The sequence below is a fragment of the Schistosoma mansoni genome, assembly GCF_000237925.1.
Source record: "Schistosoma mansoni, WGS project CABG00000000 data, supercontig 0225, strain Puerto Rico, whole genome shotgun sequence".
Lineage (NCBI taxonomy): Eukaryota > Metazoa > Platyhelminthes > Trematoda > Strigeidida > Schistosomatidae > Schistosoma > Schistosoma mansoni.
The window spans coordinates 6,609-21,701 of record NW_017386091.1 but is presented as its reverse complement, the minus strand read 5'-3'; the positions used below and the strand labels follow the sequence as shown (position 1 = coordinate 21,701).

The 15,093-nt window shown below is 36.1% G+C and overlaps 1 protein-coding gene across 1 annotated transcript in view; it reads left to right on the top strand.

The window, feature by feature from the left end:
* Window positions 1–10,555, top strand: part of Smp_152570 (hypothetical protein) — a gene marked incomplete at its 5' end in the record, with an annotated part of 31,493 nt that extends 20,938 nt beyond the window's left edge. Inside the window, 6 exons of the mRNA XM_018791710.1 lie at window positions 754–1,023; window positions 2,650–2,947; window positions 5,192–5,541; window positions 7,491–7,722; window positions 8,837–9,163; window positions 10,215–10,555. Coding sequence (XP_018647293.1) covers window positions 754–1,023; window positions 2,650–2,947; window positions 5,192–5,541; window positions 7,491–7,722; window positions 8,837–9,163; window positions 10,215–10,462 — 1,725 coding nt within the window. The 3' untranslated portion in view covers window positions 10,463–10,555. The remainder of the gene's footprint in view (window positions 1–753; window positions 1,024–2,649; window positions 2,948–5,191; window positions 5,542–7,490; window positions 7,723–8,836; window positions 9,164–10,214) is intronic.
* Between the last annotated feature and the right edge of the window lie 4,538 nt (window positions 10,556–15,093).

Below are 15,093 nucleotides of genomic sequence, written 5' to 3'. Positions count from 1 at the left end.
ATACAGTGGTCTTGAGTGCTGTTAGAGGTATGAGGGCAGTTATCACTTCCCGGTTGCCCACACCGTGGAAGGGTTCTTCTGTAGGTACCTGAAAAGGAAATTGGGCTAGAAGTAGTCTTAATGACCTGAGAGCATGACCACAGTGCCCAAGGGACAACTGCTTGAGGTCGGTCACACACGAACTTTTTGTGGGTAGTTTTTGTGTTAGTTCCGTACTTGTTGGGACCTTACCGCCGAAGACGGATATCCGTGGGATAAGGCGAGGCGTGCATTTTTAGGGTCGAGCTTTTCTAACCCAATCCCTCCTTGTGGGAAGGAAGCATCGATGTTATTCTGGTTGTCTGAAGGGAACACCTTACTGCTGTAACACCTCTGTACAGTCAGCAGTACGACTTTGCCTTCGGACCTTGGGTTTGCTGCTTTTAGTCTTACCGCTCTTCAACCGACCTGTGTGGCATGGTAGGACCTTGAGGAACGATTGTTCCAGCCAGTATAGCTCGATTGGTTCATCACGATAGGCAAGCCCGACCACCACGTCAAGGTAGCAGCAACGGTCGGGAGTCATTAATTTATGGCTAACTTCAGTTTCATTTATTACATGGTCACCATCTCTTTGATTAATTAACTTGCTGAAAACAAGTCATTCTCATACTTTAGGGCTTCACCATTCAAAGAGTAATTTTTAAAATATCAGTTACAATCTTTACGATCTCATTCGTACTATCTACATGTTTGTTACAATAAAATTTTCAGACCTCAGATTTGGTTATTGAATCTATTTTAAACTTTGGCACTCGAAAAGCAGGAGATTGGTTCAAAGTAGAACTTCGTAATGGTGGTGGATTAGATAAAGTTGCTGATGTAGCTTCAGATGCTGTTGATTATCTGGCAGATTTAGATCCAAATAATACATCTCGTAAACCAACAACTGTTTGGCGTTCTAGGACTAACTTAACAGGAATTGATAATTTTGCTTTGGATAGACTTAAACGAGTTTGCCATTATACTCGATTGTTAGAAAATGTAAGTTTTTATCTGTTTGATTTTGTGTATATATGTGAGAATTGTGAACATGTTTTGTGTATTAGAAAACTTAGTGATTTGACATAAAGTTGTATCTCAATAGTTTAACAACTAAATCTCCAATCAGTTAATCTCTACATTGTATTCAAGTACAAGTATTTCTGTTTGAGCTACCATGTACTATTCTTGAGACCGCTCACATTAAATGTATTTCGGTGCTTGGTGGTGGGCGAACCTGAATAAGTGTTGTACTGTAGTCGAATTTCTGTAATGTGTCCATTTCGGGATAAAAACGTTTTTTTGCAACTGGATACAAATAACCTCTGTAAGACGAGTTAGTGAATCCTGAAAAACTGAGTCGGTTGGAACATGTATTACGTATGTCCAATCACTACCTACCTCGATGAGTGATGTTGTCTGGTGTAGGAGTAGGTTGTAAGAAAGCTAGAGGCTACCAAACTAAAACATTGCATCAGTTCATGAAGTCATTGACACTTGGACTAAGCCATGTTAATAGGTGCAGACTACCTGGTTGAGGTCCTCTTGGTCACCATAACCAATGATTAGAGACTTAAAATGACATGGCTTTGGTGTATTCACTCTTTGTCTTCCATCAGGTCCTAAAATTTCTGGATTCCTCGTGGGTTTTTTCTTTCACTATTTTGTTTATTTATATTTTCTCGAATTGTATCTTCGATGCCTAATTTTTTCTATTACCACCAATACTGTCACTTCTTGTACTACTATGCGATTCAACCTAACAAATTGAACTGGTACACAGATGTTCTAATTTCTACGTTGTCTTTGACTGATTATTGAAAGAAAGCTTCAAAATTTCTTTTGGTTTTAAAATTCTACAACAATCGAAACTGCACTGGTATTTAAATGTTGAAAGTTATTATGAATCATTTTTATTCGTTTCTCTAATCTCCTGATAGATTGGTTGAAAATGTATCCACATTTTATTTGATTCATAGCGAATGTAAAAGATCATTATACTAATTGAGGTATGTGATTTATCCACAAAAATGTAGTGTACACACCCAAATGCCCTGGTACGACCGAGAGTGGGGAGGGGTCACCCTCTCTCTCCAAATGCTCTCACATGGCTACGCGTATATAGTCTCTGTCAGAGAAGTCATACTCACTGCCTACTCGTGGCATTACTGTTGTTTACGAAATTGAGAGGACGAAAAGCGAATGTCCGGCGCTTTAACCGGTTTGGTGGACACGGAGGGTCCACCTAGGGGAGTTGGAAAACTCTCATTCCAAACCAATGATACATATGGGCTCCAGTATCCTAGGTGAACAAATGACGTATGAATCAATCGTTGGCCATCGGCTTCCATGGGACTGCATCTCCTTACGATGCTCTACTGCCTTGTGGATCAGACCTTTAGGTCAAATTCTTAGGTGCAATATGGATAATTTTATCTCCGATTTACAAAAAAAAACAACGGATGTTAATACTTACATCGGTGAAATCATTGTCACGTGTCTGATGTGATAGATTGTTACTCAAATATTTGTACAAACAATTCACATAGTTTTATGTGTAGACAGTATATTCAGTTCATCTGATTATCATCTTTCTCTCTTCGATTTCTTTCTTTTTTTTGTATTCAGATGACTTATATGAATTCAGATAATCAAACTTATTTGGTCCACTATCGTGATGGAATTCTTGTTAAACGCTTATTAACTTGTTTACGAGTTTGTGTATCCCATTTACCCAAATCATCAAACCAACAATCAAATTCTAATACTAATACTACTACTAATAATAATGTTACTATGGAAAAACCTACTGTAAATAGTATCAATGTTTTATCAAATTCAAATAATTCTGTATATGATAGTCAAACTATTTTAACCGATTGCATTTTAGGTATATTTCGATTTTTAGTTAATGTTTCACATAATGGTAAGTTAGGATTTTTTTTTCTATATTGTCGGTTCAAATTGTTTGTTATACTTTTCTCTTATTGATATTGAATGTGAGCATAGATTACAGATAGAGTAGAATAGTATACAGTAACATTTGTATAGTCTTCAATCTTGTCCAATATCATACTGATCAGTAATTATATATGAAGTTCCATTTGTATATCAGAGCCATGTTGGTAGATGTAGGCCTACCTACTTGGTTGTAGTCTGTTCGATCAGTGGTTGGAAATGTTTAAATATATGACTCAGAGTCCGTTTTCAGAGAGCAGATGCATCCAGTTTTATCTTCTCAATCTTAAGTTCCAGTTTTCTTCCATATATGTCAGTCAGTCAGTCACAACGTAGAACGTCGTACGTACATACATCAGTTCAAGTTGCAATACCACATTACCACAGAGATGCAGTAGTCGATTCAAATCCCATAGTGGTAGAAGTAGTAAGGGTGTAAGCATTATGTGAAAGATTAGGGTTTGAAGATGTTATTCAAGGAGTATAATCCAGTGAAATAAATTTGGAAAGAGAAAAAAAGATAGTGACATGAAGAATTTAGAAGTTTAGTATTTGGCAGAACACAAAGAGTGGATGCACCTGAGCAATTGCAAACGATTTTGAGCCATGTTATTCAAGGTCTCTAACCATCGATTGCTATCATCTCGCGAATCCCAACCAGGTAGTCTACACCTACCAGCGTGGCTCAGTCCACTTGTCAGTGACTTCATGGATTTATGCCATGTTGTGGTCTGGCCGCCCCTAGCTTTCTTCCAACTTACGCTTACATCATAAAACATTGCACGTCGGGGAAGTCGGTGGTTGGGCATACGTAACACGTGTTCCAGTCATCTCAACTGATGAAGTTTCACTACTTCATCAATCGATTTGCCATCCTTTCCTAGTACCCGTTTCCTAACAACTGCATTACTTACCCGGTGGTCCCAGGATATACGAGCAATGCTTCGAGGACACCTATGATCGAATACTAGTAGCCTACGAATATCCTTTACTCTTCCATATATGTCTTTGCATTCTATATTTCCGAACTATATTTTCATTGCTTGGTCTATCTCATTATATTTCCTACTATATTTCAACTCCTTCACCATTCATCTTGTCAATTTCATCTTGATCCAATACACATTTGTGCCAAACCCTGTGTTTTTATTATGACTAACTAGTTTGTATATCAAACTTATATTGGAAAATTTCACGGAGATATATATTTTAAAATAAGTGTTATACATTTCTTTCTAATATATATTCTCTTTGAATAGACTTATCATTATTTATCACCATATTAAGCATTTTTGAGCTTTTGTTAATTATGATGTACAGTTGAGGGTATACCTTCTGTTAGCGGGAAATAAACCGAATTTAGGCACGTCATGTGCATGATCGTGTCGGCGCACTCTGATTGGCTAATTCTAAACCAATCAGCTCTGGCAAATTATTGGGGAAACATCTAGAAGCTTCTTATGTATATACCATAAATATATGAACGTGTTTCTAACGATTGATTGCTGTTCACCTACCATTGTTATTTTGAATACAATTTCGTTCCTGTTCAATGTATTCTGAATTTTGGGGGTCTTGTCGAGTGTCATTTGTATAAGAATACTAAGCAATAGGAGTAGTTGGGTCGTTTATTAGCAAAAACAATTATAACACCTTCATAATCTTCTGTTCAGTACCGGTAACTTGTTGTTTAAACAGATTTTTTCTTGTCATAATAAGATCGAGTATTGTTCAAAATACTGTCTACAAAAGCTGAATTACTCATTAAAAATAAAATATGTTGATTTAATAGTTCGATTCATGAGTCAATTGAAGATAGACCACCATGGAAAACCTGTAAGCACTGGACCGCCGTTTCATCCTAGTATGGGACTCCTCAGCAGTGCAGATATACGATCCCGCCCCGCGAGACCCGAACACAAGACCTATCTCCACAAAATCACTCTCTGATTATAAAATATATTCTTGATAGGTTGAAGACTAGTAACCCGGTATTAAGATGGCTGATAAGCCAGTTTTGGGTCAACTGAGTGAAATCACTATGCAATCCCTCCTTATATAGTCAGGATTTTTAGTATTTTTAAAACTTATTTTATATGGTATAATGCAAATATAAAATTTTCATGTAATTAAGTGATTTAAAATACATTATGGTTGTTTAATGTTGTTGTCTAATACTTCTATGACTTGTTCTTTTTTTATATTTTCATAGAATTCGCTAGTGAACGTCTTGGTGCTTGTTCAGGTTTCCTAGAAACTATTTTTGATTGCCTACTCAAGTTGCCTGATCGTTTGCCTGGAACAAAAAGATTTGATGTGATTGTTTTAGTGCTTTGTCTTTTGGTAAATATGTGTGAACATTGTCCTGAAAATCGTACCCGAATTGTATATTTGGATATTACAAAATCATGTCTTAAACAAGGCTCTCCAACGAATGTGAAAGATGTTAAATATATCGATACATATGATGATGAAGAGGAAGATGATGATGACGACGTAAATACAGATACAAATACTTCACGACAAGTTGTAACCACATCTGCACTTGACGAACTCATACAAGTGAGTAATAAAGCTTTTTGTTGAAGGCTTAGATCGATCCTACTTTGGACACTAACTTATTTACATTTATTGATCACTAGGCACATAGGTACATTGAAAGAGAAAGTTAATCAAAAGAATATTGTTGTTAGGTGACAAGTGGTCAAAAATTATGCTTGCTTACCCGTCATATCATTTCATTATAATTTATCTAGATAGGTGACCATTAAGTCTTCCCTAATCATACATCTTGAACTTCTAATTTTAAGAACTCTCATGATATTGTGTATTGTACAGATGTCATCGTTCATTATTCATGACAACAATGATCTAGTCTAGACAACTAAACTCATTCAATTCATCCTGGGGATTTAGCTATGCCAAATAGACTAAAAAAATAATTTTATTAACAAGTTACCAGGGATCTCTTGTCATACTTTGGAAAGGATTAAATAGAATCAAAACACAACTTCGTTTTTCCACACTTGGCAATATTGTAGATATAAAATTAGCGTATTCAAAGTCACTTATATAATTCTTCCCAATGGATTTTGAATTTATCATCTACGTATTATGTACACTCAATCAGTCAGTCAGCTACAACGTAGGACCAGGCACATATATGCATCGGTCTAAGTTGCCATACCTCGTTAGCACAACATGATGAACACCGGATTCATTGAAGTAGTTAGTTTAGTGGTGGTAATATATAAAAGAAAGGTTGTATATAAGGATATAGTATAGAAAGAAAGACAGATATGAAGCAATTTTAATCTCAAGGTTTAAGGGAAGATAAAGAGTGTATACACCGACGCCATTGTGATCGATTCTGAGCCATGTCACCTAAAGTCTCCAACCATTGGTTACGATAGTCACGCGGACCCTAACCAAGTAGTCTGCATCCACCAACATGGCTCAGAATAGAAGTTAGTGACTTTATAGTCTGATGCCATGTTTTGGTTTGACCGCCCCTAATTCTCTTCCAACCATTGCCAACACTAGTCAGCATTGCACGTCGTGGTAATCGGTATTCAGGCATACGTAACACGTGGCCTAACCATCTCAGTCGATGAAGATTCATGACCTCATCAACTGATTTACCATCATTCCCTAATACCCTGTATCCAACCTCACTATTACTTACCCGGTGTACACTACGGAAATACGATTTGCAAATCATAGTCCTTGCATTCAGAGTAAATTTATAATGCCACAACCACTTATTATTAGACAGTTTTTTTCTAAATTTTCTAATACTCAAGTTCTGTTTTTATTTTATTCATTTATTTTAACACATAAACATTGGTAAAAGGGGGCATTGAATATATATGCGCCACACTTTGTCGTTCGATTTGTATGAGGGCTGGAATACTACCCAGGTGCCCTAACCGAAGCAGGTGGATTTCCTAGGAAGCCACTCCCTGAGCCCTCCACCTAGAGGTCTAATCCACAAGACAGTAAAGCAACGATAAAAGATGCAGTCTCATAGTAGCCGGTGACTAACAATAGGTTCATACGCCATTTGTTTCCTTAGAATCATGGAAACCATGTGCACCATTAATTTGGAATGAGGGTTTTCCAACTCCCCTAGGTGAATGCTCTACATCCAACAACCCGGTTAAGGTGCTGGACATTCACTTTTTGTTCTCTCAATTTTGTGAACAACACTCTCGTCGTGAGAATGCGGTGAGTAGGACTTCCCTGTCAGTAGCCTTGGGTTGCAGTTTCGCAATTTCCGTAAAATGTAACGTTTTTACCTTCACCATCTTTTCTTAATTTCCTCTTCAGTTCGAAGCTGGTTTGTTCTCCGTCACATTAGATTGTTACTTATGGTGTCTGAACAATTAATCTGAAATATCTTTCATAGGCAGCTGTTTATAAATCCCTATACCTCTTTGATGACAAGTTGCATCGTCACTATTGTTATTTGTAAATTACCCATCCTACTTGTACATTCTTCTCCATTGTAGCTATTTCTCACTCGAGAAGAATGCGCACGTAACCATGATTTCGAGAGAGATGATGATGAAGCTATGGCAGCTGCGGCTGCCCGTAAACGTTCTGAAGAATTAGAAGATTTTGAAAATAATTCTAAACAATTACGCCCAGGTTATGCTAATCCTACTGTCGAAGAAGCTGGCTTGAAATGGCGTTTAATAGAGGATCGAAGAGCAATGAATCTGAATAATAGAGGATTATTAGGTAATTTTCGGTTACTTCTTTGTAGTTTAGTAATAAATATTAATATCATGTTCATGATTTTAGTACCTTAAATCCTTGAATCCATTTCTAATCGGTTTTTTCAAACCATACTCCAAGACTTAGTTTTTTTTAATTATCGGTACTATATTATTTCAATCTTTTGTTATTCTCATCTCGTACTAATGAGGTACGGTAAATTAGGTCAACGTGCATCCCTACCAGGCTCCATGTTTATGACGCCTGTTTGTCTATCTATCGGATACTAATCCACTCCATTTTACCACCTAGATTAATCTATTTCATAACTATGATATATGCTACTTAGGCTGATAGCTATAAGTAGCATGTAGCATGCCTGGCAGCAGAACGTTTAAATGAAGAGAACAAGAAGGAAATCGGAGTGTAATCAAAATCACAACAGAATTGAATGAATTATAAAGTATGCCAGGGACAACTGATAGAAGATGTGCAAATAATGTATTTAATTTGTGATTCTGCATGAAAAAATAAATTGGTTTTTCCCATCTGAGTTTCCCTTCACTGCATGACAACTACAGCAATACAGTTAAGGATGAAACTGCCATATACACGCCCCTATTTGGGCAAATACATACTTTTGGTTGTTGTTTTTTTCTAGATCACAAAACATAAATTTGTCTAGGCATATACCTATTGTCAATTCATTTGTATTAAACTCTATGGTACATCATATTTCAGTCAATTTACAAGGATCTGTGTAACAAAAGAAGATGTTTGTAGCTTGTTTTATTATTTTCATAGTTGAAAGCGTGAGTCAATTGAAGCTAGACCATCAGGGAAAACTTGGAAGCACTGGACAGCCGTTTCGTCCTATTATGGGACTCCTCAGCAGTGCGCATCCACGACCTCGCCTCGCGAGATTCGAACCCAGGACCTACCAGTCTCGCACCAGAGCACTTAACCGATAGACCACTGATTATTCTATTATCATATAGAGATACTTTATTTCTCGAATGATAATAATAATAGTTGATGGTTCAGTACTTCAGGTCGTAAACAGTTTCCCAAACAAATTTCCGGCAATTGAATTTGCTTTCATCCTTTTCATCATATAATTCTTTTTTTTCTTCAATAGGTCGGAATAAAAAACGATTGTACCGTAAACAAAAGTGTAAAAGTATTGTAAATAAACAACGGCAAAATATAGGGGGTTCCGATGAAGACGAGGAGGATTCCGATGATGTAGATGACTTGAATGATGATGATGATTGCATTGAAGATGATGATTTGGAAGAGAATGATGGTGATGATGATGACGAGGACGACGATGATGATGAAAGCGTTGGCAGTGGTGCAGATGTTGAATTTGTCGCTGACACACAAGAGGAACAAGAAAAGTTAGCCAAAAGTATGTCTCAAGCCCAACAACATATGGAAGATTCGGTGGTGGCTGCTTATGCTGGTAAGGTTAAGAAAATTTTGACAATTTATTTGGTTATTTCAAAATTATTTGCCTTTTTCCTCACTTTTATGAAGAAGTGTTTCAAACAAAGCTAATCTCAGCTCTAACATTCATTGTCATTATGTTGTGTATTATGTACACTGATTTTAAGAGTTGGTCTTGGTTCTATCACTTAGTAAACTAACCTATTACCTTATTTATTATTTATTTATTTAAACACATAAATATTGGTACAAAGGGGCACCAGATACATATGCGCCACACAAATCTCATTTCATTTGTGTGAGGGCTGGAATACTATCCAGGTGCCCAAACCGAAACAGGTGGTTATCTTAGAAGGTCACTCCCCGAGTCCTTCACCTAGAGGTCTAATCCACAAGGCAGTGAAGCAACGTTAAAAGATGCAGTCACATGATAGCCAGTGGCTAACAATAGGTTCATACGCCATTTATCCCCTTAGGATCATGTAACCCATTTGTACCATTAATTTGGAATGAGAGTTTTCCAACTCCTCTAGATGGATCCTCCACATCCATCAACCCGGTTAAGGCACAGGACATTTGGTTTTCGTCCTCTTAATTTCGTAAACAACAGTAATGCCACTAGAAGGCAGTGAGTAGAATTTCCTGGTAGAGGCTATATACGCGTGACCATGTGGGGGCATTTCGTGAGGAAGAGCGGACTCTTCTCACTCTCGACCGTACCAGGGTATTTTTGTTTTGAAATTCCAATTTACTATATTATTTAATTGTGTTTTTAAGATTTTCCACTAACAAACATATTTCCCTGTATTTAGTTCACCATCATTACTACTGTTATCTTCTCTCGCGCTACACAACTACTTCAACCGATGCACATTTGTTCCAGTTCTATAATATTGTTTATGGTTAACTGTATTTGTCCTCTACTCAATTGTGTTTTTGTTCTCAAACTCTAAGACAATATTGTTAGAGAGAGCTTAGAGAATATTAGAATTTCTTATGTTAACTTAATGCTGCATACATATTAAACAGTTCAAGTGTTTTTGTTGTTTTTGTTTTTGTTTTTTCAGCTCTCCTACTTGGCTGTATTCTACAATCAAGTCCACGTTATACTGATCGTATTCGATCTAAATTACCAGATGGTCAATTTCGTCCATTAGCAATTATGTTAGCTAAACTACTTAGCTTTTTATCTTTAACCAAAGGTGTAGGATCTTCAGGTTCTGAATCTATTCTACGTATTGTTAGAATATTAGAAGCACAAGATAAACAAAATACAAAAATATCAACCGATGATAATGATGGTGGTGACAGTTAATATATGTGTATAATTACTATTCCTTTGCTTCATTTTTGATATTCCTTTGTTTTTTGTCTATGTTTATCATGTGTTTTATTTGTATTACTTTATCTCTTGTACGTCGTCGCCGTTATTATGACTACTATTACTATTATCATTGTTAAGTATGTATAAATGCCTAACATACATCCGTACAGTTAGATAGATAGATGTAGAGGTGTGTGTGTGTTTGTTTGTATGTGCATGTATTTTCAAATAATTTCTAGATTTATTGCACATAGTTTGTTTGTTTGTTTGTTTTTAGTCTTCACTTTTCATTGTATTTCTTTTATCATGTTTTTTCTTTCTCTCCCCCCCTCTCTCTCTGATACACCAATATACGATTTGTTTTTTCCCTCTTAGTAACAATTAAAGATAAGGTTTAAACAAAAAAAGAGTAGTGAAATTCACATTTGACTAACTGGATACCCACAATAACAAGATTGTTCATCTTTGAAATATAACTTTCATTCTAACTGATTTCAAACACTCTTTGTATGTGTGTGTGTGTATAAATTGTAGATGGAAAAATCTAATTTTTTTTTAAATTGTGAATACAAAGAAAATAGTCAACTATCCACTTTATCCTTTTTGTTACTTTCTTTATTCTCCTTCCCTTGAAACAATCTGATTTCCCTTTTTTTTTTACACAGATTGATGTATATACATATATAATTGAATATAAATAAATTTTTCTCTTCTTCTTCTCCTCCTCGTCGTCGTCGCCTTATGCATTCAATTCATTATATATGTTTACCTTCATGTATTTGAATAGTATTTTCCTTTCCCTTCCATCCAATCATCTAGTTCATTTCGATCCTCTGTTGTTGTTGTTTTTTTCGATGAAAATGAAACAACAGCAGCAATAACAATAAATGATCTTTGTAGTAGTTGTTGTTCTTCTTTTATTATTATTATTGTTGTTGACACTGTTGTCACTATGTTGTGTATATTCTTCTATGGATGATTGATTGATTGATGATGATGATGAGGGGGAGGCGTTTGTTTGTTTGTTCTTTTTTTTTTCAAATACCCTTGTAGTGAGTTCTTTAATTGTTTCTTTTCTTTTTTTGTTTCTTTTGGCATTAGTTTGTTTTGTTTAATGTTTTTAAGAATGATAATAATTTTCTTTAATGTATTTTATTATTATTATTCATTCATTCATTTTCTTTCCCCGTTTTTTGTACATGTATAACTTTGCTCGGGTATTTGATATATAAATAATAATAACATTTATTTATTTTGTAAAATATTTCACTACCACCCCCACCCCCCAGCGCTCTTTGAAATTGGTCTCCTATTAACAAAGTAATTAGTATACTTTATAATAGTTTGCTATGTATAACTTTGTGGCTATGAAAGATAAGTTATAAAAGTAGAAGATATGTTTGTGTTTCATAGAACTACTAAATGGCCCCCAAATGCCCTGGTACGGCCGAGAGTGTAGAGAGTCAGTTCTCCATCTCCAATTGCTCTCATATGGCTACACGTATATAGTCTCTGCCAGGGAAGTCCTACTCACTGCCTTCTCGTGACATTACTGTTATTTACCAAATTGAGAGGAAATTTATACGACGAAAAACGAATTTCCGGCGCTTTAACCGGGTTAGTGGACACGGAAAGTTCACCTAGGAGAGTTGGAAAACCCTGATTCCACACCAACGGTGCACATGGGCTGGCTCCAGTATCCTGAGGGAACAAGTGGCGTATGAATCAATCGTTGGTCATCGGCTACCATGGGACTGCATCTCCTCACGATGCTTCACTGCCTTGTGCATTAGACCTTTAGGTCAAAGGCTCGAGGTGTGTTCCCCTAAGTAAACCACGTGCTTCAGTTTGGACACCTGGGCAGTATCACAGACCTCACACAAATCTCATTTGATTTGTGTGGCGCATATTTATCTGGTGCTTCTTTGTACCAATATTTATGTGTTCAAATAAATAAAACCACTAAGTGACGATTGTTGATGTATGCAAAGACTGCAAATCAGTTAATCAGATGAACCTTCATCAATTGAGTTAGGTAAGACATATGTTACATATATCTAAATACTAGTTGCTTAGACGGGCAATGTTAACTATGGTTGGGGTCGGTTGAATGTAGGCTAGGCGCCGTCAATCCAAGATGCAGCGTCAGTCTGTGAAATCACTGACTGTTGGTAGATACAGTCTACCTTGTTGAAGTTCTAACAATGATCAATGATTGTGAACTTAATGTGACATGTTTCAGAATCCGTGACAATGGCACAGATGCATTGAGTTTCAGTATTCTTTCATCCATACCTTCTGGTTCTGTTTTAGTGGCCTTATATCTGACACCATTTAGATCGTTTCTGATTGTTATTGAAATATACATATCCTCGTATATAAACATCAACTTAAGTCGCGTTAGTGAATAACGGAATTGAATAAGCCAGTGGGTTTTGAATGTGTATATTTCATGTACTCATTGATTTGAACAGGCAATCAAGGAGACGAAACAAAGAAGGAAGTGTGATTAGAGAAGAGAGTGAAGCGAAATGACGCCCACTGGAGAAGGCGTGTGAGCCAATTCGATTTAATCAAGCGTTACTATTTATAGTCACACAAAAATAAGCTACAGAGATGTGATGAGTTGAATAAGCTGTACACACACACATACGCTGATATAAAAACAGTCAGGGTTGATAAGTGAATAATTAAAAAGTTCAAAATGTAAAGTTAAAATGTAGCTTGTCCGCAAGCTAGGATAAGGTGTATAGGCTGAACATAGCAACAGACACTACACTGTTTTATCAAACCAGATCCTCAACATTCCGTCTTTGTCATTATCACTGCTTCCATTCGTTTTTTTAATTTCATCCCGTGCTAATTTGATAGACCTGTTATCTCGTGGCCCCCACGATTGAATAGAACAGTTAACCCTAAAAATTGGTAAGGTGCTTCTCTTGACCTTGTAATTGTTGGAACTAATTAACCAAGTAAATCCATAAACTTGCTCCCATCGCACTCTGAGATTCATACCATTTGATGATGTAATAAGATATGTTACTCTCCAGTAGTTTCTGTAAGATTCCATCATGTGTAGAAAATGATCAGTTAATATAAATCAGTGTTGTTTCTTTTCTTTAAAATAAAAAGACATCTACGTTTTAAAATACCTACATTTTATCGGATGATCCCTGGAGTTTCCAAAAAATTACCCACCTTCGATCATTCATCCTTTAATAAAGCCTTTATTGAAACAGTTTTTATCAAACCAATTCAACTGCATGAATTACTTATTGAAAATATACGTTTTGTAATATATTGAATAAACCAAACAATATGTATTGACGAGAAATAATGAAATAACAAAAAAAACAACTGCACAGTTCTAAGCTGTAATGAAACATTTTCAGTGTACCTTGACCCTTATCTGTTTATATTATATCTGTTTATAATATTACATATTATGAAACTCCTCATTAACGACCCTATCAGTGATAGGATTTGAGACTCAGACCGTGCAGTGGGCCCCTAACTTCAAGACCACTCAACCAACATCATGTCTAATATCAATCGATTCATGATGTTATTTAGCCATCTGCCAAGACTATCAGTGCGTAGCTAATTTACATCTGATATGATTAAACGTCAATTTTCACATCTCAGTAGTATTTCTAAAATTGCCCCTTGAAGTTAGTTATCAATTTCCATATGACTAGTATTACCATAGAGAATCTATGGATATTTGGAGATAACTGCCCAACATTTCGAATTGATTGAAGTTAGATACGTAGTTCAGTGAATGTCCGCTTAATTGTTTAAAGTTTAAGCACTCGCCACTAGATCTTAGAGTACCTCGGTGGGTGCACATATATACACTGCCATTGAGTTCCATACCAGGCATAAACAGCCGTTTCTTGCTTTACAGTGATTCATTAACTATGATCAGTCTATGAAACAAACTGTAAGGTTAAGCAATCTCCCTACACACACCCTTCACTGTAATAATAAAAACAAATTTATGACTTCACTGAAATTAGATATTATTTTATAGTATGTGGTCTACTGTATGAACTTCCTTTAATCATCAATTCGAATTAACAAGGTTAACTTCTGTTAAGTTAAAGACCTTTAAAAGTTCGATATCATCATCTAGAACCGACTCAATTAATCAGATATCATTTGCTTTGAGTACAACCCCTAAAGGTAATTAATGTAACTTTTAAACACCAATCATAGGAGATACCATACAGTGCTCATTCATTTATGTAAGGTAACTAAATTGAACAATATGTTTACGAGTCAGTAATAAATATTTTAGGGAAGGACTAAAATTATATCTTTGTAAGCAAAGATGGATAGTGGCTAGCAGTGGAATCCAGGACGCACGTTTCGTCCTATTTGGGACTCGTCAGCTGAATGAACCTGCATCTCAGACTTGTTGATCTTCACTCTGGGACTCGAACCCAGTACCTTTCGCTTCAAACGCCCTCGCGTTATCCACTCGGCCACTGAGTCCTGACAGCCACTTGATTGTGCAATGGGGTGAAGTTTAAATTCACTTAGTATTGTTTGTTTGAATCTTCTCATTGATGTATTAGGACTGCAACTGATCAGTCTCTAATTGGCATATGTGCATACTG